The sequence below is a fragment of the Osmerus mordax genome, chromosome 16 (genome assembly GCF_038355195.1).
Source record: "Osmerus mordax isolate fOsmMor3 chromosome 16, fOsmMor3.pri, whole genome shotgun sequence".
Lineage (NCBI taxonomy): Eukaryota > Metazoa > Chordata > Actinopteri > Osmeriformes > Osmeridae > Osmerus > Osmerus mordax.
In genome coordinates, this window is record NC_090065.1 from 9,190,525 (window position 1) to 9,218,375 (window position 27,851).

The 27,851-nt window shown below is 41.4% G+C and overlaps 1 protein-coding gene across 1 annotated transcript; it reads left to right on the forward strand.

Moving 5' to 3' along the window:
* Positions 1 to 642: 642 nt before the first annotated feature.
* tmeff1a (transmembrane protein with EGF-like and two follistatin-like domains 1a) lies at positions 643 to 27,851 on the forward strand. The gene is made up of 10 exons (XM_067253462.1): positions 643 to 796; positions 15,361 to 15,470; positions 16,570 to 16,699; positions 18,151 to 18,177; positions 20,824 to 20,920; positions 21,194 to 21,342; positions 24,177 to 24,248; positions 25,031 to 25,148; positions 25,517 to 25,678; positions 26,168 to 27,851. The coding sequence occupies exons 1-10, from the start codon at positions 643 to 645 to the stop codon at positions 26,250 to 26,252; spliced, it is 1,104 nt and encodes a 367-aa protein (XP_067109563.1). The 3' UTR covers positions 26,253 to 27,851.

The window sequence follows — 27,851 nt, forward strand, 5'->3', positions numbered from 1 at the left end:
AGGAAGGCTGAGAAAAGGGATAGGATTTGGAAGGAGGGTAAAGCCTACTCTCACGTGACTTTTCTCCCCTCAAAATCTCTTTGTTGTAGCTGTTGCAGCTGCAGCTGTTGTACATCGGTCGTATTTTCTTTATTTCACAGTACTTGACATTACCTTCAGTTTACAAAAAAGAACACATCTCGAGAGTGCAGTTGATAATTGAGAGAGTGTGTGAGAGTGAGAGATTCAAGTACTAAGTTGTTTTGAAATAAGGGGTCGCCAGGGTCTTCGATCTGGGGCGTCAGATAGCCTATGTCATAAAAAGACCCGGAGTGCGTTGTAAGGACGGCGAGGATGCTGGCTGCTGCCTTGGTTGTCATCTTGGCGAATATAGACAGCCACCTGGCTTCTAGAAGATATACGTATTTGGAGTAAAGAGGTTTCAGAAGATTTCTTGCACTGATTTGACAAATAATCTCAGTGCGTTTTCAAGTCGTTGTCATAGTGCGTTCTCCAACATACATGCGCCCCTGGCTATACCGTGCTCATTCATTCAGCAGTTTTTTCTCTGTAGCATTGAGTGAAAGGTTTCAAACTGAATTAACATTCTGAAACATTTTGCGACGGTAACCTTAAGTGGGCATCGTCTCCATCCTTTTCATCATGGTCGAAGGCTTGTGCCATAGAAGGTTGCATGGACCTTTGGCTGGCTTTTACCTAGCTTTCCTCTGCTTCGTGGCTATCGCTACCCTGCCTGGAACACTAGCATCTTACCCTCAAAGTGGCGAATGCAAAGGCAAAGGCAAAGACTGCACAGGTAAGTGTGGTCGAAATAGTACTGTATGTTGTGCTTTAGTAGTAAACTGTCACATCTCAATCGTCTGAATGACTTTTTGGGCGTCTCATCAACTGCAAGTTGGTTTCGTGAAGCAATACGGGATTGCAGTGTCAGATGCGCAATTAGCTCATTTTGGGATGGTCACACAACACATCATTCATAGTCTCGTTTGTTGTATAACTCACAGGTGTATTATACATACATACATACATCCAGACTTAAAAATTGTGTGCCGTCTATGTTTCTCTTGACCCCCTACCTGGTAACATAGGCTACCTTAGAAGATTTGTCCTTTAACAATAAAAGCAAAATATAATCCGTACTCTCCACTGTATTTTATTAAGGAACCTCAGAATAGTTTTTTCTTCCATTTGTTTACATAAAAAATTAAGCATTTTCATCATGCCTCGACGGACTCTGAACTAAATCATATACTCTTTCCAAATTTGAGACGTATATTATGAGACGAGTATTAGCGCAGGCCAAAGGACATGGTCTATTCCACTAACCAATCTAGCCTAATTAATGTGATTGTTACACATACGAATTTCAATGCAGTCCATGCAGTAGCCTAACATACTTTAAGCAATGCCCTGGACAAGGCCTGATTACTACATACATTAAATGGGATTTGAATTGATTTTGTTTATCCTTTGAATGTTTGGTGTAATAAAGTAATTGAGATAGATGATTTAGCCCAGTTCCATGTAATCAACATAGTGGCTAGTAATCTATGCTTAGTAGACAAATTGAACCTCATAATGAACTAGAGCAAAACTGCTATTGCATTTACATTTTTACATTTTAGTCATTTAGCAGACGCTCTTATCCAGAGCGACTTACAGTAAGTACAGGGACATTCCCCCGAGGCAAGTAGGGTGAAGTGCCTTGCCCAAGGATACAACGTCAGTTGGCATGACCGGGAATCGAACTGGCAACCTTCGGATTACTAGTCCGACTCCCTCACCGCTCAGCCACCTGACTCCCCGCTATTGGAGGATAAGCATCATGTATTGTAGTTTCTAGCTACAGCCTGTGTGTGTATTTGTGTGTGTGTGCATGTGTTGATTTTCAGGGTCACCGGGAGCATAAGTAACAGGAATGTGTTGTCTCATCATGGACAGATGAGTAGGCTTCATTGTGAAACATCCAGATCACTGGCTGACATGTTTTCAAACCATTTGGAATTTAAAGCGTCTCCTTTTTTAAATTATTGAATGCATGATTTACTTTTTGGTCTAAAGGACCAAGTTTAATTTTGAAGAAGCAGTCAGTTTACCTTGTAAACACATCAGTGATGTTTCTATTGGTGTTCAAATGAGGTTCTATAGCTAGAGAACACTCAAAAAGGGTTATACAAGAGCGATGCCTATTCTGTATAACCCAGACTTCCTGTCATGCCTCTTATTATGGAGTGTGCATGTACATGTGTCTCTGTGTGTGTCAGTACGCATGTGTGTGCGCATGTGTGTCAGTACATATGTGCACCAGGTCTGTCTGAACCCCCATATTTTGAATGGTCTGAAACCAGTTCAGAGCTGAGCTTTGTAATCGTGTGGTTTACAGAGCAAGAGTGACATAATTAGTGACATATGTTCCCCTCTAAGAAGAAACCAGTTTTGATCACATGTGCTTCATTCTGCCGTATCCCAAAACTCTGAAAGTCTGAGGTTTTGGATATAATCTGGTGTGGGATGTGAAGGCATTTCTTAATGGTATTCAAAGCCTTTGATGACACATAAGGCATCTTTGCTGTATGCACTAAGATAAGTAGAGACAGAAACTTTTCTTTTTGAGGTTATAGGCTATTTACCCCAGGGAGAGTTCTCTCAGAGTAGTTAAGTTCAAAACCCAAATTCTGCCTGTATTAATAGAGCATTCAGCAGCTCATGCAATATTCATCAGCTTCATTACCTCCCAATGTGATACCTGATTGAGTGAATCTCACATGCCGGTGTCGGTATGATATAACTGGAAACAGTGTATCACGTTTCAGTATCTAATAGATTTAATAAAAAATGTAACAAGAATCTCGACAAGCTCTGCAGTGGATGAATATTGATGTTCTTCATAATTTACGGTTCTGAAAGATGATGGCGTTGGAACCATCATCAGTCTGTCTGGAATCATCTGCAATGTTTACATATCACTAGTATTTCAAGCTTGCCCTCCAGACTAATTAGAGTCATGTAATTCACTATTTTATATAATGGGGTACAGAGGGTTCAGATTTTAAATGGGGCATTGGCCCACTGTTGTTGTGTCCTTGGGCAACACACTTAGCCTGAATTGCTTCAGTGTGACATTTAGAAACTTCGTGAACAGGAGAGCTCAGGGAGAAGTGTCCAAACCTTATATTAATAAATATTTTTTTCTAATGTGTAGATAAACATCTCTACCATATTTTCAAAATATTTCATTTTACAAAAAAACATTGTTACTCACCACCACTTTCTATTTTACATGGTTTAACAAGCATGATATTCTTGGTAATCAAGCATAAACATACAGTGATGTGATAAATAAGGGAATGTTGTTTTTCCCTTCCTCAAAAACTCTCTCTCTCTTCTCTCTCTCTCTCTCTCTCTCTCTCTCTCTCTCTCTCTCTCTCTCTCGGCTTAGCTTTCCAGCTAATTACACGTTCTGTGCTTTAAGAGCGAAACACAAGATGGTGTGTTTTATTATGGTCATGAAACCCGTACTCTATGTGGATAAAGACAGAGGGCAAAATCATTGGTATTGCTGTCATTTGATGTTACACATTATTCAAATAGGAATTGGTTTATAGTCATATGGGATTCTTAACACTGCTCACCAGCTCTATTTTTAACACTAATCTTTTCCATGGGTTTTGAGAGACTCAGCTCCCCTTTAAAGTTTGGTTTGTGTTTCATAAACGGCAAAAACAACATAAGAAGCCAGCTCCCCCTACGGTGACTGTTGACTTTTATGTCAGTCAAGGGCAATACAGCTACCCATTCAATGTCCCATGGGGCTCAAGGTGTCAAGACATCCTCGCTGTTCTAACAGTATGATCACCCAACTGAGGCATTCTATTTCGTGCTAGACTGACAGGTCCCAGACGTTGGAACCAAACACTCACAGTACAGTGCCTGTTTATGGCCCTATACAACCGGTGTAGAAGATGATGGGTCTAAGGGGATCGAGGTATCTGCAGTGTGTAGAGATTGAATTCCTTTAGGTTCAATCTTAAGTGTTTTTGTCTGTCGGTTTCTGTGAGGTGGATTTCTCTCCTACTGAGAGGGAATTAGCTTAACACCTGGTTTTAAGGGAACCAATTAACTTCAGCACAATGGGGTGACATTTTGAAGGTTATTTTTTTCACAAAAGCAGGCAGTGAATTGTATTTGTCAAGCAGATATATATTGGCTTTTCAATTACCATAAGCTCTGATTGACAGAATTTTTTTTAACTGGGAAAACAGCAGTTTCTCTTTTCTGGTATTTGGCAGTAAGTCCATTTTATCTTGAGTATTTGTGTTGTTGAAGTGGCCAGTGGTCTCTGCAATAATGCTTAGAGATCGGTCCACCAAAGAGAATATCACACCATCATGGTATTAAAGTGAACCTATTAAGGGCTTTTCTAAAGTAAGTAATCCTTAATCCAACCCCAAACACTGTGTTTTAAGACAACCTTTCAGTATTAGATGACCCTATTTCCTCACCCCCTCAGTGTTCCCTGACTCTCCCATGGTATAGTATCATGTCTCACTATGGTTCAGAAGAAACCGATGCATCACTGGTCCTATACACTATTGTATGCCCTCCAGCCTCTCAGGTGTAGAAAGACAATACTCTGTGGTTTCCTAATTCACCACGTAGCACTCCTATGACTTACAACAACATCAAAAGTTATGATTTCACATCAAAAGGTGTAACTTTCCCAAAAGATCAGGTTTAGCCATAAAACTGCCTAGATGTCATCTCCTTTTAAGGAGGCTTGGATCAACCAGTTCAGTTGTGATTTATGCATCATTTCAAGCTTTCATCTTGAAACATGCTGTTAGATTCTTCGGAAGGCACCTCAATACAATCTATTCTGGCCTTGAACACTTCTCGTTTCAGGGAGCGAAATAAACCTGTAATGGTATTGTCAGTGCTTTAGATGGGATACACAACTCCTTCACGTCTAGGTGTGGATTTAGCCAGGAGGCTAAGTCTTAGACACTCAGATTCAAAGCAGTTTTAGCCTTCAAAGGACCAAGACTTCATTTGGGGTAAAGGCTGCTCAGCCCTTTATGTACTCATGTCTGAGGAGAGTGTTCTTGTTCACAGCCAAACAAACTGTAATCTTCAGTAGCCTCGCAGTCAGTACACACTGCATCAGTCTAAGCAAAGACACTGACATGTAAGCACCGCAGACAGTAGATAAGGCAATGTTTCAGCATGCTAATTCTGTTCCCCGATACACTATATCAACTGAGCTGTCTTATATTTACACAAGGAGTTATTGTATATGTCTAATAGCATCCCTTAATCTTGCTAGACTTTTTCACCCACTACAGCATCCTACGGGGGTCTTTCTCCCCTGAAAAATCGGAAGCAATTAAGATGTGGTGTTGAAACCACAGGCTGAGAAAATTAAAACGATTTTTATAACATCAGATTAATGTGTGGGCTGTCAATTATGCGTTGTAAGACTGTATGCGTCAATGGCTTTTTAGATAAACTATGAATGACAGGTTTATGAAAACAACACTGCCAGGGAAATTGGGGAAGTGTCATTTATCAGTCTGGTTGGATATTCTTTGCCATTGTATGATCTGAAATCGTGAAAGTATGGGTTGATTATAGGGTTGCAGAGGGGCAGAAAATGTGGCCTCAATAGCCCTGCAGTAAGTAGTGTGCTGTGTGCATGGGATTGAGGAATGCGTAGGGTAGAAATTCAACAGAATTAGCAATAAATCTGATTGTTTTATTAAGATTATGCTGCAAGATTGTTTTCCTAAACTACATTTAAGTTTCCTGTCATAGGCTAACCTGCTATTTTGTCACTGAGGGAACTGCTATTTGTGCTGGTTTCTGCTTTTACGTCTCCCAATATAGGCTACAAGGAGAAAGGGCTCCTTCATGCAGTATATGTGGTGAAGATCCACTTGTTGTACCTAAATTCTATATGGTGTCTGCACTGCACTGTTTGTTTGTTTTTGTGTGTTTTTTTAATGGTTTTATTGGACAACAACAGCTGGAGGAAATGGAGATGACTAATACATCTGGTATGTCTCTGTTGCTCATGTCTTTGGAGCAGGGCAGGATGAGATCCACTGATTACTGCCTTTTAATCCATGCTAAAAGGACAGCCACAGCAGTGTCGTTTTGACCAAAACAAGTTGTCTTCAGGGAATCTTTGTACCACAATAGTTGGAACTTCAGTTGCTCTGATTAAAGTGTCAGTTGGATGTGTGCAACTGAAATTGTCTGTTGTTTTTTTTTAGATTGATAGAATGACAATTTTTGCACCATTAATTATGACTTTTCACAAGTGATGTGAAATTTGGACCTCTGATAAATGGGTCTATTGGGATTGGGCAGGTTTCTTGACACTGTACTAGCCCGAGAGTGTATGATCTAGAAGACATTGAGGCGTAACCTCTGCTCTGGATAAGAGCGTCTGCTAAATGACTAAATGTAACCTGGAAGCCACTGTCTATTATAAGAAGTCAGGTGGCTGAGTGGTTAAGGAATCGGGCTAGTAATCAGAAGGTTGCTGGTTTGATCCCCGGCTGTGCCGAATGATGTTGTGTCCTTGGGCAGAGTTCATGTAGACAAAGGCTATAACTGTAGTGCACACATCCTACTTGTGATGGAAGCACAGCTCTGTGGTAACATCCATGGCAACAAAAGGCATTTTGGGCCAGACTGGCCCCTATTTACCAAAAGCTGTCTGTATTGAGGAACCCATCTCTTTGTTTTTCTTCCATTTAGTAACACAAAAACTGTGAATGCTTGTCAGGATACTTTCATTCTATTCATATTAACCACTGCAGCAAGCCTGCAATTGAACACATTTCCTTTTCAGAAAGCTTTTCCACCAAATCATGTGGAAAGAGCTTTCAGTGTTGAGGAAAGAAAATGGACTACATGGGAACAGCACAAAAACGTGAGAGAAGGCAGGATTCATTTATGATGCATCTAGTTTTTCTGTCTTTTCATCTGACCCGTTACCCCAAGGGTATACTGTCCTGCCATGGTTATTTAATTTTGATGCCAACTTAGTTTATTCAGGCTACATTTTGCCTCATACCTTACAGACAGGTACTTTCCATAAGAAGCATTTCAGATGTCCATTCACTGTATTTTATTTCATACCATACACATTTTATACTATATTACTTATAGTAGGCTTATTGGTATGTATTTATTCGCTTGGCTGAGTGTGCCTATCTAGGGCAGGCCTTTGTTTCTGTCCTTTGTATTATTGAACCTTCCAAGCTCATAATCGCTGAAGGGTCTGCTGTGTAGTCATTAGCCATAGCCAGGCTGGAGGTAGCTTCCCTTCCCCATTGATTGTGGCAAGACAAAAGAGTCTAAGAAGGATGGGGTTAGGTCTGTGTGCATTGAATGGTAGCAGGATCTGTGATCTCCACTTACAGGACCACAGGAAACCCAACTGGAGAGACAGAGTTTGGTTTCATAGGCCGGCGCACAACACTGCAGACCAGCGCTTTGAATGTGCTTCATGTGCCAATTAAAATGCATCGAGTTCAAATCACCTGCCGGTTTGCTGTTTGAGCTTAGAGCCCGGGTCTGGCATCCTCCTGTGTGTGCCCAGAATTGGAATGGGACCTGATTAGTCCCGCATCAGTGAATTCTTGGGTGGATTTACTGTGCCATTTTATACATGTACAGAAGAAATGGTTTAGCCTCAAAGCGTGCTTTACGAGTCTAGTATGGAGTGGACACAGGAGGCATATTATCCCGCTATGCTCAAATACTTGATAAATTATCATTATCATGAAATGTTTTCAGAGATAATTGTATTTGGATTTATATTGTCTCTATTAACAGTAATGTTATCTTGTGGATACTTCTTCTGATATTTGTACTGCAGGAACAGGAAATAAGCTCCCTCTTCTTCTGGATTCTATTGTCTGCTTTATCGTTGTTGATCACTGTAACTCATTCACCAGAAGCTGTTTAGCTGTTCCACGTCAGACCACTGCAGCAATTTGAGTAGTCTTATACTCCTGAGGAGCAGAGACACGTACCGCTAAATCTCTTTAGTTTTACAGATGGGGGCAATGTTTCTTGTCATATGAAGCAGTAAAATCAAATCGAACAGCGGTTGTCTCTGTGCTTCAAAATCAATATTGGAGTGAGAATTGTTTCAGCTTTGTAACATGCTCACCGTGATATATATGCGATTGCATGGATTGGGAGAAGACCCTCTTCAGGACCATGCACTGAAGCTTTGGCAGAGGGATAAACACACTTTGACAGCTAGTTCACTTTGAGGTTGCAAGAAAGGCATGGGCAGATAAAAATGGAAATGCCAGGACAATCTACAAGGGATTTTGTCGTGTGGACCAAAGAAAAAGTGAAATGTTGGATCTGCTCTACTTGTCATTTTTACCGTTTTTTTTGCTGCGTGTTTGTGGTTGCCATGCCCTCTTTCAATGTGTCCCATAAGGAGCTCAGAAACAATAAGAACATGCAGAGAAGCTGTAAACACTCTTTAAGGGGACTGTGAGAACTGCCACCGGAAAGACAAAAGCCCTCCGTATCAACTTTCACAACAGACCCTTTTTGAATCTCTGAGAGCTTACCCCAGTTAAGACAAAAGCATCTTCCAGAGAGCTCTCGGTGAGGGGCCGGTTTGCCTACATTTCATTGAAAGCAGAGAGGAAAGCAGCAACAGCTAAAGTGCACTGTGTATTTTTCCCACTAGCAATCATCATTTTGAAACAAATTATACAATGTGAAATTGTTAGAGCGGCAATTATGTAAATTGTAATACCATTTGCTGGGACGAAGGGATTAAAGAGGTTGACATGGGGCTGGAGAAGGCAGACTGGTTGCCGTCCAATTTGTGACGATGCCATTTGCTGGTTATATGACCCTCAGATGTAGTGCGGGCTATACTGGGAGGCAGGAGGTGTTAGGATTGTCACCCTGCCTTTAGGGTGGGAGACACCTTGGTAACATATTTGGGAATAGGCCTACTCCTTGACACTGTCTTTGTTTTGCCAGTTCCTGAAATGTTATCTTATGCCCTGGTTCCTTACAAACTGACTCAAACTGACCCCTTTTGTTCGAGAGAGTATTCATGTGTCACCAACATACAGCGTATGTTGGTTGATCTCCGTTATTAATTTGTGGGGCTTCTCTGATGGGTGTGTCCTTGTTTGTGTGTCCAGCAGAGACAGAATGGTGGGGAAAGGGAGGTAGGGCAGCCAGGTTGCATTACAGGATGTCAGAGGGTCCACTGGGAGGGCACTGGAGAGTCTCTGCCAGTAGGTCTCATTTCATCAGGAGCGAGGCCAAGACAGACAGATACAGGGAGGGAGCGACTCAAATCCAGCAGATCAATATAAAACTTAGGACATGGGATATCAAAGTAGTTGTCAGAGCAGCCAGTCCCCACACTCAGATCTGTAGTCTATGGCAGGTGGACAGCTGCCAAGTGGACAGCTATTCCAAGGTGTGAATGGCTATTTCTGTATTCAGTAAATTAGTCAATCCCTTGGATGTTGGTATGGGAGAGGCAGAACAGGTCACACGGTATATGGAATATGAATGTTACTCAATGGCAAGGAAACTTGGATGAAAATGTAATACATTTAAAAAAGAAAGATAAGGTCAAGGCAAACCAAGGTGACATCTTACACAGTTTAGCTTGCTGTGAAGAGCTAGCATCACTTGCATTATGAAGGTTACCAGCACATCATTTTTCCTCATGTCAGAGGTGTAGCTTTGTCCAGAACCACAGGACCTGTTGGGTTAGGTGTTGAAAAGGGAGGGAAGCGTGCTGTGGCTGGGGTTACATAAAGGGGTTCTGATAAAGGAGTTCCTGCAGGCAAGCCCCCAACAGGTTGAAACGGTGTCAAGGCCTTTTGTCCTGTTAACACAGACAGATGAAAACCTCCGGAACGAAGAGCCACTGAGGGCAATGCACTTTTTCTCTCTCCAACTCCTTTATCCATTTCAGGTTTTGGGAATGGGTGGGGGGAACGGGTTGCGGTTACCAAATGTAATCAAGATGAAAACTGTACCATTTTATATCTCTTTGTTTCATATGTGGTTTGTTTTACAGTCGAGGTAATAGACGTCAAAAGCCAAATCACGCTCCCTCCCCTCCCCTTATTGCTCTACCACCCCCTTTTCTCTCTTGCTCCTGTGAAGCACACACACACACACATACACACACACACAACGCCTGTATGCAGCTTACAGGCTGAAAGGCACAGGGTCACTCAGCCTTTGAATTCCCCCAGCACTTAAATCTTTCATCACGTCAAGCTCCTCTCCCCCAGTTCTTTGCCTCCTGCTGGGAAGCCCCTGCTTCTTCTCTGTGGTTTTAGTTAGAAACTGTCATTATTTCAGCCCTCCCCCCCTGTAAGATTTCCGTCCCCTACTTTTGTTCCCCAAGTTCTTTGTTGAACATGTGCTGTAAGAGATTCATGCCTTTTTGAAACAAGAGGACACTGACACAAAAGGGTGCCTTCCTAGTAAAGTTAAAAGCTCACACTGTTTTTTTTTATTTTTTACTGGTGTTTGGTAGACTTAACTGTCTTTGAAAGTGTCAATCGTAAGAAGTCTGCTTCAGAGAAAAGATACACTTGTATCTGTGGCAGTATTCTAATTAACAAGGGCTTTCTGCCAATGGTTCGAACTATTAAAAAGCTTTAGTACAGAATTTCTGCTTCATGTTTCTCGTCTGAATTTAATTGACTTCAGAGGTGTACATTTGTGCCTTTTCGACAAAAGCATCTTGATTTTACCAAGGTTGAAGGCACGTCAAGCACCCCACAGTTCTGCTAGTTCGGAGCCAGAGCCGTTCCCTTGCACCTGTGCTGTCTGTTTACTTGATAGAGAAAGAGGCACACTCATTTAGACACCTCCACAGGAGCCGAGGATGACTGGGCAGGCTTGGCCCACAGGACTGGGCTGTAATAAGCGCAGCCTTCTGTCTGCAGAGAGGGAGGGCTTCCTGAGGACGCTCCAATTCTTTGTATTTTCCGACTCTTATTTGTAAGAGAGTAGAACGATTAGAGCGTGGTTTGCATTGCATAGTAATGGTGGCATTAGTAGCCATGCAGTTCTGGGATGAGGGTATTTATTTGATACCATACCAACATTTGTTGTCATTGATATAAAAACTCAACTTTATAGACTTGCAACCTAATTTGTTTCTCTTTTTATTTCCAAATATTACACTTGGTTCAGCAGTCATGAAAAATACCCTTTTTTGATTGTTTTAAAGACTTAGCTAGATTATCGCCTGAGGCAGTTGAGAGATGGCGAGCTGAAGAGGCTTTGGGCTACATCGCTTATAAACCTCTAAAGCATCAGCTCTCTTTGGGTACTGTAGAGATCTATTACTTACTCTTCTATCACTGTGTCGGAGACAAAAGATTAATGCAAGCCAGGCTTCCGGAGGCCTAGACTGGGTGTATGACAGTGTTGACAAGAGTCATTTTCATCTGCTATGGTTCCCAGCACTGTATATCAAAAAGGCTAATGTCATTCCAATCCAATCCGGCTGCTCCGTGCATGAATAAAACATCAAAGCATTTATCTCTTTCCCAGGTAAAGATGATCTCAGCAACAACTGATCAAGGCAAATGAACCGTGTCTTCAGCCCCAGGCTACATGTGTTTGCAATGGTCATTACACCCTCCTTGAAATAAATCGCAAACCGGACAAATTTGTCACAATTACAGAGGAGGGAGAATAGCACAGTTCTAATTAGTAGCCCTCAGGATGTCCAGTGCTGTAATTAGGAACGAAATCACATGGTGTGGCCATTGACCAGTACTTCATTTCAATGTTAACAAAATGGCTGGCTTATGTAGTCATACTTCACTGTAGCGATGATAAGCAGACAACAAGCAGACAAAAACAGATGGACGTAAGTCTTTTGTACCAAATAAAACTATCCCAAATCCATTTTCTCAGTAACGGTTTAAGCTTTTCTGAGTGGCCCATAGCAACAAGGCACCAAAAGGAGTGGGGATGAAAATTTAAAATGCTATATTTAATTAAAAAAAAACAAAATCAATATTGGAGTGAGAATCAGCTGGTTTTCTCATGGTGTGAAGGAAACAGCAAACTTCCAAGAAATTCTAACAGATCTGCCTTGCGAAAAAACTTGACTTTGGTGGCATTCTTTACAATTTGTTGAAACATTTGCTTTCCTCAGGAATATTTTGTGGTAAGGTGGATTGTAGGTCTTAGACATTGTATTGTAGAATGGTTTGGCTGTCATTCAATTTCTATGTAGTGACAACATAATCTATTATAAAGACAACAGAGCCTACATCCTATATTTTTCGTAATCATAGTTGTATGATTAACAGGCCTTATTGAACACTTTCTCTCCAAACCTGAATAGTTGGGAAAACATGCAACATAACATTTCTTATGAGCTAACAGTCTAATGTGTGTGTGTGGGTGGGGGATAGGAGGGTAAAGCCCTCAAGGATGTCAATTAGGAAGTCATCCAGACACCAAAGCAGTGGACAGCAGTATGTGTGTGTGTGTGCTTCTGGGCGATGGAGGATTAGATCTGTCCCACTGTAAATCTCAGGGTGAAAAGGCCTAGGCTATCACTCAGCTCTTGGTTGGCAGGTGGAGCCTGTCCTTTTAAGGCAGAGCCTGTTATTCAAATGAAGCCATTAGAAAGCACAGCAGGAGCTCTGCTCTCACATGTTAAAGTGAAGGACTGGATCTGGATTAACAGAACGTGAAATAACTAAATGGAAGTTTTTAAGAAGTTAAGACAGGTTTAACTGATTAAGTGAAAGACTCTTTTGCTGTTTCTAGTTCTTCAACACCGTGTTGGACTTAAGTCCCATAATGTATTTCTGATTCCTGGTATTAATGAACATGGATCGTTTGCCATCTCCCTCTCTCATGTTTCCCCTCTCTTCAGAGAGAATGCATTGCAGACATTCCCCAGTCTCTGCCTTTAGACAAAATCAATATGTTACAGACGCCCTTGAAAAGGTTGTACTTTACTTTGAAATGAAAACTTCTGCCATGAAATACTGCTGTATTGTGTGTGTGTGTGTGTGTGTGTGCATGCATGTTCATGCTTTTTTTGTTGCATGTTTTAGGAAATGGCTTTTCTTTCTTGCAAGAAATGGAATGCTCCACACGTGTCCAACAAGAAATGTTTTCTTTAAAAATACACGTTAACAGGAAGAATGATGTTAAAAGAAGGCTTTTTCTATAATTACATGGTACAGAGATGAGATGTTCCAAACCACAAAGATGGTCAAAATTCCACTTCAAGCATTGAATGTGTAATAGACTGAATATTAAACTACCATGTCGTAGCAGAAATTCAAATATACCAATCCTGGGCAGCATGGGTATATGGTTGGTTTTCCAGTTGAAAGAATGAAAGGGAGCACTAAAGACCTGTTCTGGTGGGGTTAGGGAAACCAGTGGAGTGTAGGCCCCAGTCTCTCAGACAGGAGATGAGGTATTGATGTCTGGTAGCCTGGAGTCAGGGGGTTTGGGGTAGATAACGACCCAAGAGACAGACAGCTAGGTGGGCATGACGACTCAGGCGAGCTGGGGGATTTGGGAGGTCGATGTGCCCCAGGTCCTGACTGCCACGGGCCAGTGGGTTCTTTAGTTCTGGCTGGATCAGGATAAGGAATTATGTGCATTTCTATTAAGTGTAGCCCCTGGAATATGTATGAGAAAATGTTTGAAATATTGAAAATGTCTGGTCAATAATAACCATACAAACCAACACTCGAGCGTGCATGCATGCCAGTTAGCCTGTATTGTATTCAGGGTCTATATTCAGTTATAAAAACATCCAAATACATTCAAGTCATCTTAGTCCTGTGCGTTGTGCCAAACATACACACACAAACACGTTTTCCTCCTCAACCACACCCTGCCAGGCACAATCTTCCCTGATGGATGGGGCAATGGCTTGACTTAATTAGCCATGAAAGGCACACTAGCCTGCGGAAGGAAGGAAACAATGAGAGATTGAGGCCAGCCAGCAGTGGACAGCTGCTGTAAACGGCTGTTGTTGACAGGCCTCTCCCAGAACAAATGACAGAACACAGACGGTTCAGGGCCCGCCACCCCAACATGCTTTGCTCAGCGACTGCCGGCACTTGCACAGACCATGCAGACGAGACGTAGTAGCGTTACCGAGGCGATGGTCAGACGGAAAAGATCGTAATCGGCCAATTTGTGCAGCAGGAGAGATAAGTCCGCTTTGGTGACTTGTACTGCTTTGAGGGTATAGAAATGGTCTGGTTTGGGCTGAGGATAGAAAGATAAGCATGAATGTACATGTAAAATCTATTTTAAGTAAGCCACTGTGAGCCTAAAATGAGCCTGTATGGATTGCCTAGATTTTCCCAGCAAGCTTGTTGTGATGGATTTGGAATATTATTCCAAATTATGAATATAAATTATAGGATAAGCACACAGAGCAATACTGTCAATACACAAAATAAAAACTTTTGCTTGACTACCATGTACTTTTTAATTAGCAATCTCTTGCATTCTTGTGTTTCTCTGTTAGTAAAGGTTTTACAGTACAGTATACATTGTCAAAAACATCTGACCTACATCATACCAGAATCCACATACACAGTTTGGGTTCTGCAAAGACTATTTTAGTCATACCTGTTAGTATTCTATTGCATGTTTTTGATCCTTAATTCTAGAATTTGGCAAAGCTTAAAGCCTTGTTTGGTTAGTGTGGTTAGTTGTTAGCGCTGTAGGCATTTTGAGTTGGTTGGAAAGCAGTAATTACAGACCATTACAGGCTCTTCAAAGGTCGCTCATCCATGGTGTGTGACACTTACAGAGGCATGGCTGAGTAATACATGCTAAAGCTACATTATTTTGCTCCCCTTTTACCATGGGTGGGCAGGATTCCCTGGCTTTTATCTCGGCAGAGTACGACGCTAATTTAAGTTCCCCACATTTCTGAGACACCAAGCCCTGTCATTAGTATAGGGAAGGGACGACTCCCCAGTACAGCGGTTAGGGCTACTTGCCAGAAACAAAAGCCATTTCTTCATCTGTCACTGTTAGCTTTGAAGTGACTGCAGGGGGGCACAGCTGTAGGAGGAAAGACAACTTGAATGTTCTTATAAGTTGTATGAAGTACTGCCTTTAGAGGTATACAGTTTGTCGTTAAATAGGCATGATTATTTTATATTTTGTGCCTAGAACTATGAGCATCAAACACAATGTCTTAGCGATACATGCTAAGACATGTGGGGAATACATGATGTTTACTCATCTAATTTAAACAGATAAAAGAAACAAACTAGAATGAATTGTTGAATAAGTGTCGTCCATTTTGCTCTTTTTCAGACCTGTCAGAGAAGAAGAGTGACCTGCGACTGTGTGATGACTCGACCTGCCGATTTGGGGGTGTCTGTAGGGACGATGGTGCCCAACTGAAGTGTGTGTGCCAGTTCCAGGTATGTGATTTAGGACACATGATGTCTGTGGCAAAACTGTCTGTTTATGTGCAGTGGGTCTGCCTTTGTCAGTTTAACAGACTGAGGTCATTTGAATGTCTGAGTGCGCTCACCCGTGCTAGTTTGTGTGTGTGTGTCTACTCGGAGGCAAAGGATTTATCATAATAATATTGAGTCCAATTAACATAAGTCTTTATCAGGAATTCTGATAAAAATTGAAAACAGCACATTCCCTATAAACAGCTTTCTCAACAAAGCCCTGCCCAATGTTCCTCCATTTGTAGCTTTCGACGTTCTTAGTATTAGGAACGTGTTGCGGCACATGATGATTGAAGTAGAGTAGGCCCCTAGCCACAGTACAGTAACAGATGTTTTTATTTTATTTTTTAATTTACTCTGAAGTTCCACCTGTACCTAGCATCTCTTATTCCTCTGAAGTGTTTTTCCCACTTAAAACTGGCAGGGCCACAAAGAAAGTATTAAAATATCTATATTTTCCAATTGAAAACTAATTCATTATGTGCTTGGTTGCCTCTGGGGTGGGTGGTGGGGGGGGTTATTTGTTTAGGCTGAGTTGTTTTTCCACTGAATGCTGGATGAGAAGGAAACCATATTTCTCCTTAATGTGACTGTAATTACAACAGAAGGAGACCAGGTGTGTGTGTGATGAGTCCAGAGGGAGATACCTGAGAGAGAGAGAGAGAGAGAGAGAGAGAGAGAGAGAGAGAGAGAGAGAGAGAGAGAGAGAGAGAGAGAGAGAGAGAGAGAGAGAGAGAGAGAGAGAGAGAGAGAGAGAGAGAGAGAGAGAGAGAGAGAGAGAGAGAGAGAGAGAGAGAGAGAGAGAGAGAGAGAGAGAGAGAGAGAGAGAGAGAGAGAGGATACCGGGGCAGAACTGAATGCCTTAATTTAGTCCATGTTTGTTAGTCTGCCGTAGTTATCACAGGCTTTCAGGAACTATTAGTTCCTCACAGTCATTGATTGATAAATGAGATGGAATGGCATTATACACAGTTAGCAGTCTCATCACAACTATGCTAAAAAAAAACATGAGTTCAGCGTGAGTTTCTGTTTCAACATTGTTCTGGGTGTTTCATTTCAGTGTCACAAAAGTTACATCCCTGTGTGTGGCTCCAATGGAGACACCTACCAGAATGAATGTTACAGGAGACAGGCTGCTTGCAAACAGCAGAGACTCATCTCGCGAGTGTCTGATGGACCCTGCTCTGCTGGTGAGTGTTATCATGATACAGCCAGAAACTGTACAGTATCAGTACTGGTGCATTATTGGTACAGTATTGGTACCAGTGAACTACCAGTACCTCTGCTAAACAGTCCTACTAGAACATCCGAGTACAACAAAATACAGTAGTAGTTCTGAACCAAGGCATCTTCAGTCCTCGAGGGAGACTGCCTGCCAAATCTACTCTATCCCTGATGCATAATTGGTCGCATTGATCGGTCAGAAAAGGCCTTGTTTATCAGTTCTAGATCAATTACTAATTAGGAGACAGAGGATGAGACTGACCAGGCTGCAGCTCAGGAGAATCACACTAGATGTTATGGTCTGGAACCAAACATTTCAAACAGTGCTCTTAGACTGGTGTCCCGGCACTAAGATGCTTTGCTCATCAACAGTCTTAACTTTACGGTGACCTGGAGACACTACCCCCGCCCCCCGCCTCCCCCCGCAAAACTAGCCATAGGTTAAGTAGTGATCAGACATGGCCAAACGTGCGGGGGAAACTTGTAGCGATGATACGGCAGCACGGTGAACCCAATCTGTAGGGCCAGCAGCCTGATTTCCCAAGTGGTGCACCTCAGCGCAATGGTGTTGTTACGCTTTAGGAAGGGTACATATCAACGATATGCCCTCTGCTTCCTTTCCCACACCACTCAATCCGAGCAATTTCCTCTCTCCCAGATTTATTCTTCCTGTAATTGAAGCGTTTGTCAGCTATGAGCCGAGGGGACGCCGTGAATACCTAGGACCAGGTCCATTCATTTCCCCCCAGCAGGAGTTAAGGGATAGTTTGAGAGGTCCACATTGTAGTGTATCCCTCTAGATTTGCTATGGGGATTCAAGGATCTGCCAGAGGAGGGAAAAATGTTTCCAAAGAAACCAAGGATGTGGAAAAAGAAAATGTAGAAAAGGAAGACAATGGTAAGGTTAAGGCAACCTTAGCTTGACTAATCTTAGCATTTTTGTCATCTGGCATAATACGTTCCATAGAATAATGGTGCAATACAGGTTGGATTAAAATCCAGGTATTATTGGAGACAGCAGTTGATAGAAGCCTATAAGCTGAATGGTTCTTTTGTGAGGGTTTGGTTGTTTTGTGTACAGCTTTTAGACCATGACATTGTGAAGAAGTGCTACAACACTAAAGTGAAATTGAATTCAACAGAGTAGCCAGCATCCATTCCTTAATTTGTAGATTCTATGCCAGAGTCTTTGGAAGCTAGTGTCCATTTCTTAGGTCTAGAATGCAATGCCAAGTTCTATCTTCTCAGGATCATTTTCTTAATGCAACTGTTTCATGCCAAAAGTATGATGGCCTGTCCTTTTTCAGTAGGATACTCTTTTAAGAAGACACTGCATGGTAGACTTTCTATGTAATTGAAAACTAAACCTTCAACTGAATTAATTGATCATTCACAATCAACTTTTTCCTTTTTACAGACACAGGCTCTGGCTCTGGCGATGGAGGTATGTTATATTCTTATTACAAAGTCAAATGATGACCTAATTGCCATAATAAAAGACGGTCATCATCGATTACCAGTATGTACAGTCACAAAACGTCTGGTACAGATCAAGAAAACAAACGCCCCCTGACAGTGGGTGGAAAGATGCATGAGCTTTAGAAGACTTAATTTTTCTTTTTCTACAGTCTATCAAGGGCTATTTCAAAGGCATAAGAAGTACACTAATATTGCAGGCTATGATCCCCAATTACTTAAGCTAAATGCTTATATAGTCCCTTAAACGTAACCATTGGTTTGTCTGCCAAGTGGCTGTTTAGAAATGTAAACTTTTAAATCCCTACTCATCCCCTAGGTCTCCAAGCTCTGCACTCTTCCACGCTGTAGATAGACTGTAAATTGCATTTGTTGCCACAGCGTTTCTTGTTCAACATGACTGTCTGTTCTGGAATTCGAGGGTTTCACGGGAGACCTCCACCATCTGCATGTTGAATAGTGTAGGCGATTGGGTAGACTAATCCCCTAACAGTTATCGGCTCGGATGTTGATCTGAACGATTCAACTTCCGTTTACCTCTGTGTATGTCCGCTGTAATTCTTGGCCTGCTCGGGTTTGGTCTTGTTGTTATAATCAAGATCCAGTAAGGGTGTGTCTGGCCTGTCTGTGTTTGACAGCTATCACAGTAGGTTTGTATGTGTGTGTGTCTGTTTGCCCTCCCAGTCCTCCACGCGTTGAGACGACCGCTGCCTATGTTTGTGCACCTCTCTGTTGGTTGGTGTTTGTGCTGTGACATGATCAAGCGGCTGCCCTTGTTTGACTCCCAGCATTGAGTGGCTGAGCTGGGGGAGGGGAGAGCATCAGTAACCCATCTCAGGGAGAGAGTGTGTTTTCCTGATAGATTTACGCTGATGCCCAGCCATCACGCCCCCAGAGACAACACTACTGACTACGTGCACATCCTACCTAATATTCTATTTGTTGTTTGAATAAAAAGCCGCCACATTTCAAAACCTTTGCCAGATTATAACAACCTATGATGGATGTTTGTGACTTTGATTTTGGCTGCAGGGGAAAAAGCTAGGTAATATATTCTTTTCATAGTATGCCTGTTTTGAGAGTAGCAGGATATGTGTATGGGGGTTGAACACTTGAATTAAAGTCTCTCATCATGTTGTGCTGCTGAACGTTGCTTTAGCTATCTGCTGAAGACACATTCTTGGACAATAGCGATGTAGGAAGTCCGGGGGAAAGTGTATTGTGATTATGCAGATAAAATGTGCAGAACAAGAGTGAATGCTGGTGTTGATTGTGGGTATGTAGAGGACAGAAGGGCTTGGACGTACAGGGTGTACTGTAAGAAACGTGGGAGGTGTATTGTGTGTTCTTTTCTTTACAGAAGCATGTTTCACCTTGGCAAGCAGAACATTTGCATTTGAAACATAGCATTTGAAATGACAGTTCTAGCTGACAAGCTCCACAATAACTATTCCAAAGGATTCAGATGCAGTTTTTGAGTCATATGACAGATCAGTTTAAGCCATTGAGTTTGAAAGCAACATGTTATTTTCTCGTTGTATTTCTTTCATATCTCTGTATGTGTCAGACGTCAGTCTGATCCTGTTCTATGGTAGCATGATAGAAAAATAATTTATCCATTGACTTCTCTTTGTAAGAAGAGGGATTACTCTGCTGATTAACAGAAGGGGTTGTACATTATTTAAAACCATTTGACAGAAATGTACAATAATACATTAGCGTTTTATTATTTGAAATGCCACTTAGTTTGCAACACAATAACACAATCTTCTGACACAGGTTACACTCAACTAGCCTAAACCACAACAAAGCCTTAGCAGCAGATTTCAATCTATTGACCAGTGTACACCATGTCCAATACATCCATAAAAATAGCCCTCCAATATGTCACAGGGAACAAACCTATATATACTGTGGTCTCCATACTCTGAGGGGATTATCACATTTCATAAAATATGGGTTAATTGTAATCCTCTTTGACGAAGGTGGGCGGCATTTTTTACATAATGAAATTACACTTGATGAATAATGAAATGGCCTTCGATCACTGCTGGCCAGTCATCTGGGCTCAGATAATCCCCCCCCTCCCCATTTCTCTGATATTTGATGGAAGCTTGTTATTGATTCTCAGCGTGAGTACACTCGATTGCCAAATCGCCACTACCCTGACATATTATATGCCAGGTTATATACTGTATATGCTTTGGTTGTTGTCTTTTTACTGTGTCTGGAAAAATCTTGTACTCGTTCAGGCTTGTCTAATAGAATGAGTGAGCCACCACTGGTTTTTGACTGCTCTCCTGTGGATGGTACTTTATTGTAGGCGGAACAGTTTGGTGTTGTATCTGATTAAATTGCATGATTGTGTTCAGTGAAACGATCCCGCACCCGGCACAAAAAAAAACAGAATGTATCTCTGTGAATAAACCTTGTTACTGGCAGTTAACACAATGAATGTGAAACTGAAAATGTATGTAAAGATAATCTCTAGGAGAGGGCACATAGAACAGACAAAAGTGAGCCTGGCAGAGCATTTAGGATGAGGATGGACAGGAACAAAACCTGCATGTAAATTAGCCTTAGTTAATAAACCATTTGGAATCTCTGTCTCCAGAATATGAGGGCTCAGGCACTGATGTTGGGAAAAAGTTCACCAAGTGCGCCACGTGCAAATATGGAGCCGAGTGTGACGAGGACTCTGAGGATGTCTGGTGAGTTCTGAACTTTATTTTGATGTCAGACATTATATACAGAGAATGTTAGGTTGTTGACCACTAACTAGAGGAAAGAGCTAGATAAATGCGTTCCACTTCCAAAAAAGTTGCCAAATCAACCGGCTTTAAAACATTGGCAAAAAACCTGACTTTCACTCCCATCCCTTAAACCTTAATCTATCTACTGTGACCAACACTCATCGATTGAAACAACAAGGTTTTATTTGGAGTCAACATAATCAGCTGTTAAGAGTGGCTTCTTCTCTTTAGGTGCATATGTAACATTGACTGCAGCGGACACAACGAGAATCCAGTCTGTGCCACAGACGGGAACTCCTACAACAACCCCTGTCTGGTGCGTGAGGCCTCGTGTATGAAGCAGGAGCAGATTGATGTCAAACACCTGGGGAGATGTCCAGGTAGGACTGAACAGCAGCAGTGTTCTGAACCCTAACCCACTATACTAGCTACCTAGCTTTAGTTGTAAACTGACCTCATTATATGGCAGATGCTTTTAGCCAAAGCAACGTACGGTACAGAGGGGTGATTTGAACCCATCATCACCACTGAGCTAACCCCATCCTATGCAGTCCATCTCTCCAAAGACTGGTGTCAAAGCTTGTCACGGGCTCGCTGTATTTTATGAGTTAAATGAGTTAGAAAATATTGTCTCAAGGCCTGAGAGACATGAGATGCTTTGAATGTCTGAACTATGTCTGAAATATGGTTTCAGAGTGTGTATTTATGTTGGATAAAAAAGCTAGTCTCACACTGATTAGCTGCTTTCATTTGTACAATGCTCGCGTCAAAACGGCTCAGTCAAGTAAAACTTCTCAGTGGCAGAAATTGTAGCTCAAGGAACATTACTTGCAAGGCTCTTGTCAAACTAAATGTGTTCAAAAGATACAGGTGCTTTTACATGAACTATGTTATTCAAAATATATATCCTCACAGGCTTTAGTGTCAGCCCAGTGTCGGTATCCTGTATGCTGAGCTCATAATTACATGGGTTAGCTAGCCTATCAGTTGACAAAAAGCCCCGTGATAGTCCTGCTCACGTCATGCGGACTGGAAGGCTGGCTTGACAGAAGCTGCTCACTACCAGATAAGCCCTCACCAGGCAGACACCTGTCCTAGCCACTGAGACGGCCGATCAGTCATGCAAATCAATGTGTACCAGCCGAGCGCACCAAAGCCTGTGAAGCAGTAAACAAACACACCAATCCTCAAAAGAAATTACATTTATTCTCCCCTTTCATTCCAAACGCCTGTCACACACAAGTGTCTAAATTCGATTTACCACAGCCCCAAAGAAGTTGCCATAGTCTTGTGTGTCTCATGGACATCTTTCTTAGAGAGGCTAAAATGGCTCACATTAGCCGTGGCGTGATATGAGAAGTTTTGTACTGGATGACTTTTTCAAGGGGGGTATGTGGACGAGAAGCTCATTTGCAGTCTCAGTTTGTTGTCAGATGTGTCAAGATTCTCTGTGCCAACTCCCTGAGCAATTTTTTTAACCTATCCAAGTACATCCTCAAAGTACTTGCTTTCAGACGTGATTTCAGTTTATACACTCCCCGGAATTACAACCGCCTCTCCTTTTTTTGACACGAGGACGAGCTAGATAAAGCTTTAAATCAGTGTTGCTCTATAGGTCTTGGCAGTGGACAGGATCCGGACAGGTTTTATGGATTTCTTGTCGGCCGTTGAGGGCAGTCAAATGTCAGGTGTGGCGTGACAAAGCCAGTGATTGGCTCGGTAGAAGGGGGAAATTCTGACACCAGTAGGACCTGGAGGGAGCCGCCTGCTCAGTGAGAGCAACTGTAAACTTTATGTCAGAATCTTGATACTTTTACTTGATAAAATGCTATTTAGCATTAATTGGACCTAGTCCATCCTCCAGGGCACAGCCTTTTGTTTTGTGACATTGTTCAACAATGATTTATCCACAGTTGTACATTTTGAAACGTGTAAATTAAGGATTACTTGGCTAAACAGGATCCGAGAAAGTAATTTGGACAATCATTTATTGTCATTGTCATTCTTTGAACAAGCCACATAGTTACCTTGTGAAGATAAAACATACTAAATTAGCTTAATAATCCTTCTTTTAGCATTTTTACTTACAAACTAACATCTAAAAAGCAAAAATCAACATATTTTACAGCCAACCATATTAACGTACATACACTTTCGAACCAAAGCAAATATTCTGGAGAATGATGGACTAGTGTCTCATCAGGCTGTGTTTACGTATTCACTGCCTCCACACCTTTTTCTTCACCAATCATCCTTCCTGCTTAGCATGCACTCCCTCACCCCTTCATCCCTGCAGGGCCAGCCAACTACACAAGAGTGGCGTTGTATCACAGATGCAACCGACGGTTGACCGTTCTTTAATATAGGAGGTTTCAAAATGCTGTCATAACAGGTCTAACCTCCCTGAACTACCTGTCACTGACTGGATGTGCATGCGTACACACGCTCATGCACCACATGCAGAGACACAAACACCCTCTCGGTTAGAATGACCTCGCTACTTGACGGATAGTTCTGCTCTAAGACAAAGAGTAAACATCCCCGTCGTCTTTAGAAATCCCCGAAAAGCAAACAATCAGCTCCTCCAAACACAGAAAACCTCTCATCTCAGACAGGCTGAATCCAGCTGTTCCCCTTGTAGACAGACTGACATGCATCTACAAATACATCCTAAATCTAAAGAGATGCCCGAACATGAAATCACGACTCACGAAATATGCTGTATTATACAGTATCAACTACTACAGCATTAGTTTTCAGTACCATGTATATGTAGAGTTGACACAAACTGTTATCAAGTGTGGGCTGAATATGATGAACGTGAAGGAACCAACTCTCACAGAACAGCAGCTATGCCAGGATGTGGTGAATATGTGTTAGAATTCCTCAGTCCTTGTTTAATTTAGACATGCTTCCTGTAACCCATGGACCACAAAATGTCAACATTCAGTTAACATTGACAGTACCCAAACATTGGTGTTGCCTACTGTTAAATCAACTTTAGTGTGGCAGTCTTGTCTGTGTATATATACATACAGGAGTGTATATATACACAGACATAAACACATAGACAGTGTACATACGTATTGTATGTTTATATACATAAACATACAATACATAAACATACAATACGTATGTACACTGTCTATACATACAAAATGTGTGTACAGACAGTATTTACTGATATCCTATGTATATTATTTCTGCACAACAGATAAAGAGAAAATAGGGAAGAGTGATGATGGAGTCCCGAAGATTGATCGTTCATTCAAGCCGGATCATACAGGTAAGAAAATGATCGGGGGCTTGTGAAGGTATAACCATATGAAGACAGAACTCAAATGAAACATACAATGGCCGGGTTTCCCAGATTCGTTAAGAAGCTCTTAACGCTAAGAGCTTCTTAAGAGCGTTCTAAGAACGCTCTAGAACGCTCTTAGAACGCTCCTAAGAAGCGCTTAGCGTTAAGAGCTTCTTAACGAATCTGGGAAACCCGGCCAATGACACTAGTACTGTACATGGACCATAAGTATACCCTGAAGCCTGTTATTCTGATTATCAATGCCGAGATTAAACATAATTTAATAGAACACAGGACTTCATTTTCATGTATTCTTTCTGTGCTAAATCTCTCCTGGGAGTGAATTTCAATAAAGCCGGAGTCCTTGAATCAATAGACTAAATAATGCTGCACAGTCTTGTGGCGCTAATAAAGGCCAGTAACAGTGCTAGACATATTATATCAATCGGTTATGGAAATTAATGAGGAAAATGGCCCTGTAATTATCACATCCAGTGATTCTAAATGCTGCAATCTAAATGCTCATAGCTACTCATTGAAAGGTTCCAGGGTTATGATGTACATATATAAATGTGGCTGTATATTCAGAGGAGTATTTATCTGTGTAGCTTCCAGACAATATATGAAACAATTTTACTGTGACACAATTAGGCTAGTATTAACAATACTACCTACACAACATTAAGATCCCTATTTGGTCTTTAAAAGCCCGGTCAGCGTTCATTCAGCGTTGTCTCATAAATCTCACGTGACCTCTGACTCCACAGACAAGTCCGACCCAGGGGACGGCTTCTACGCTGGGATGCCCATCCCCTGTACTGAGAGCTTCGCTGGCTTCTGTGTGCATGGGACCTGTGAGATCCAGTACAACACAGCCACCTGCAGGTCTGTCCTGTGTGGTCACCTCCTTCTCCCTCATCTCATCTCACTGACTGACTGCTGCAAAGGCACTCTGCTAAGCATCAATAAAGACGTGGATGGACTTTTAATTCAATCCACTTCAATTGATACAGACCCAGGCCTTATTTTCAGATAGAACCATTTTTTTTATTAATTACTAAATAAACAAATAACAAGTGCATTTCACTTTTTTTTATGATCAGGAGTTTCCAATTGTCATTGATGTATACTGTACTATAACCTGCAATAAATGAAAAAAATGACACTTGTTTCAGCAATGCAATAACATGTGTCAGTACCCTCATCTCAAGCTCTCATGTTAAATCCACTGTTTTCTTGTGAATGTGGCATAGATGTGACTCTGGATACAAGGGCGTCCAATGTGAAGAGCCCCAGGACTTCAACATCCTGTACGTTGTGCCTAGCGGACAGAAGCTCCACTACGTCCTCATCGCCGCCATCATCGGAGCCGTGCAGATCGCCATCATTGTTGCCGTGGTGATGTGCATTACGAGGTAGGTGGCATGGCAGCTTATGTCTCCCTTTGAGGCCTCATATTTTAATCTTTCACATTCTTGTCGGATAAAATGGAAGCTAAATAATGTTACTAGTATGAGGCCAAAGGCGTGATGCGTTAAACTGTGACAAATACATGTTTGGGTAACATGTGTATTCTACAGACAAACCTACCCTACACAGTTTCAATTGTGAAATAACTTGTACCACTTAATCACGATGAAGTGTAACTACATAGAAGTTCCTATGTAACTACAATGTTGTTACTATAGCTATTGAATTGTAGTTTCATGTTAGTTCATGTAACCTTAAGGTAAAGTGTTGCCATGCACTTTAATGTGGTCTAAGAATACAATAGAACATTGAGTAAAACACTGACATCCATGGTGAAAATCATCCATCCAAACACACATTTAAACCAAGCGTCCCTGCAATGTCCATTTTTTACAGAGCAGTCTATGTAATTTGACTGTTGCTTTGTTTTGCAGGAAATGCCCAAAAAACAACAGGGGCCGTCGACAAAAACAAAACATTGGACATTTCTCATCAGACACTAATTCCAGGATGGTATAGCTCATGTTTTTGACAGTTTTTTCTTACAGTGTGGAATACCATTTTTATGTAAGATGTGTCATTTTATTAATTCTTTTTTTTCTGGATAACAAAAAAGAAGAAAGAGGATATTTTTGTCAGGGGCCTTACTTTTCATTTTCTCTGATGGATGTGCACTGTAGCTTATCTTGTTGCACTGTTGTGACAGGCCAGTACAGCAGCCTACCGGTACAAGGAAACTGGTGACAAGACTGCTTGGTTCTTTACCTTCAACATGTCATCTTTTCCCTTCTTTTTATTACTCTTTTTTAATTACTTTGAATGATTTATTTTCTTCAGATTATGGTTCCATTGACAAATACACATATGATTACATGGAAACGTCTGCCTCTTTGGAATGTTATATTTATTGAAAACAATTCTTTCTGATCCCCTCCCACTCCCCATTGTTCTCTTTTTATCTCTTTTTACAAATGATGTGCAGCTGATCACCAAATGCAGTTTTTATTTCATGAGTGAGGGGTCAGCCAGCCAGATGGATGTTTACAAGTATTCTATGATATGTAATTAAATTTTAAAGAATACACTGTGTTTAACAAGCTAATAATATATAATTTTGTTTTTTACTTAATGCTTATGTTCTTTTTTTATAATTAATATTTAGAAGATTCTTTTTCTAATTCTAGTTACTGTAAATCGCATGACTTGTGAAACTGTTTTCTGTGATGTAGATTTAACTTAAAGAAAAGCTGACAGTCCTAAAGCCTCCATCCTGAAGCTACCGATCCGATTATTCCAGCACATTATAGTTGTCTTCCCATGTAGATATGGGTCTATTTCGGTTTGTCGGTAGCAGAGATGCGAAGAGTATTGGACAATTTGCCAGTGAGAAAAATGGAATGTGTAATGCTTAAAATGAGTCTCCTGTCTCTTCAAACCACAGTTGTAGACATCATCTCTCGTTAACTTCAAAGTACCTTACTGCTCAAGTTTTACTGGTGAGACACGGTGAGACATGAAAATGGATTGTAAAGTGACAAGGCAGCATTTTACCTGTCTTGGTATTTAATCTTCTTATCACAGAATTGTAATGGAGGATATGTTGGCTTGGATGGAGCAATGTTAGTTCATGTAAAGGAATTGAAGGACTGCACATTGAGGTACATCATCCCTTTATAGTAGATTTTATGTTGTAAAAGGCCTTGTAGGTTGCTGGATAATGGATGCAAGCAAGGCTTTTTTCTGAATGTGAGGACACGTGAGTTCAATTGTCACAGTTCTTAATTCCCCCTCTCAAAATGTATTCCGAAACAGATCAAATGTAACATTCACAACACCAAGGAATGTTTTATGGCAGAATAAATCAAAAAAAGGGAATTGAAGACTTCCGAGGTTGAAATGTGTCATGCTTAACCATCAGGTTGAGTGTGTTTGTGTTCTGTAATTCCATCTTGGGGCCTTCATGTAACTGTCTTAGTCTGCGTTCTTCTGGTCTTAAGTCTTTGAGCAAAGTGTTTCTACTTGTTGTTGACCATCCCAGCTGTGACTATAAATGTGACTAGAATGTGTTTGACATGTTGTTGTTATTCTGCATGTAGGACTTTATCTGCCATTTTTGTC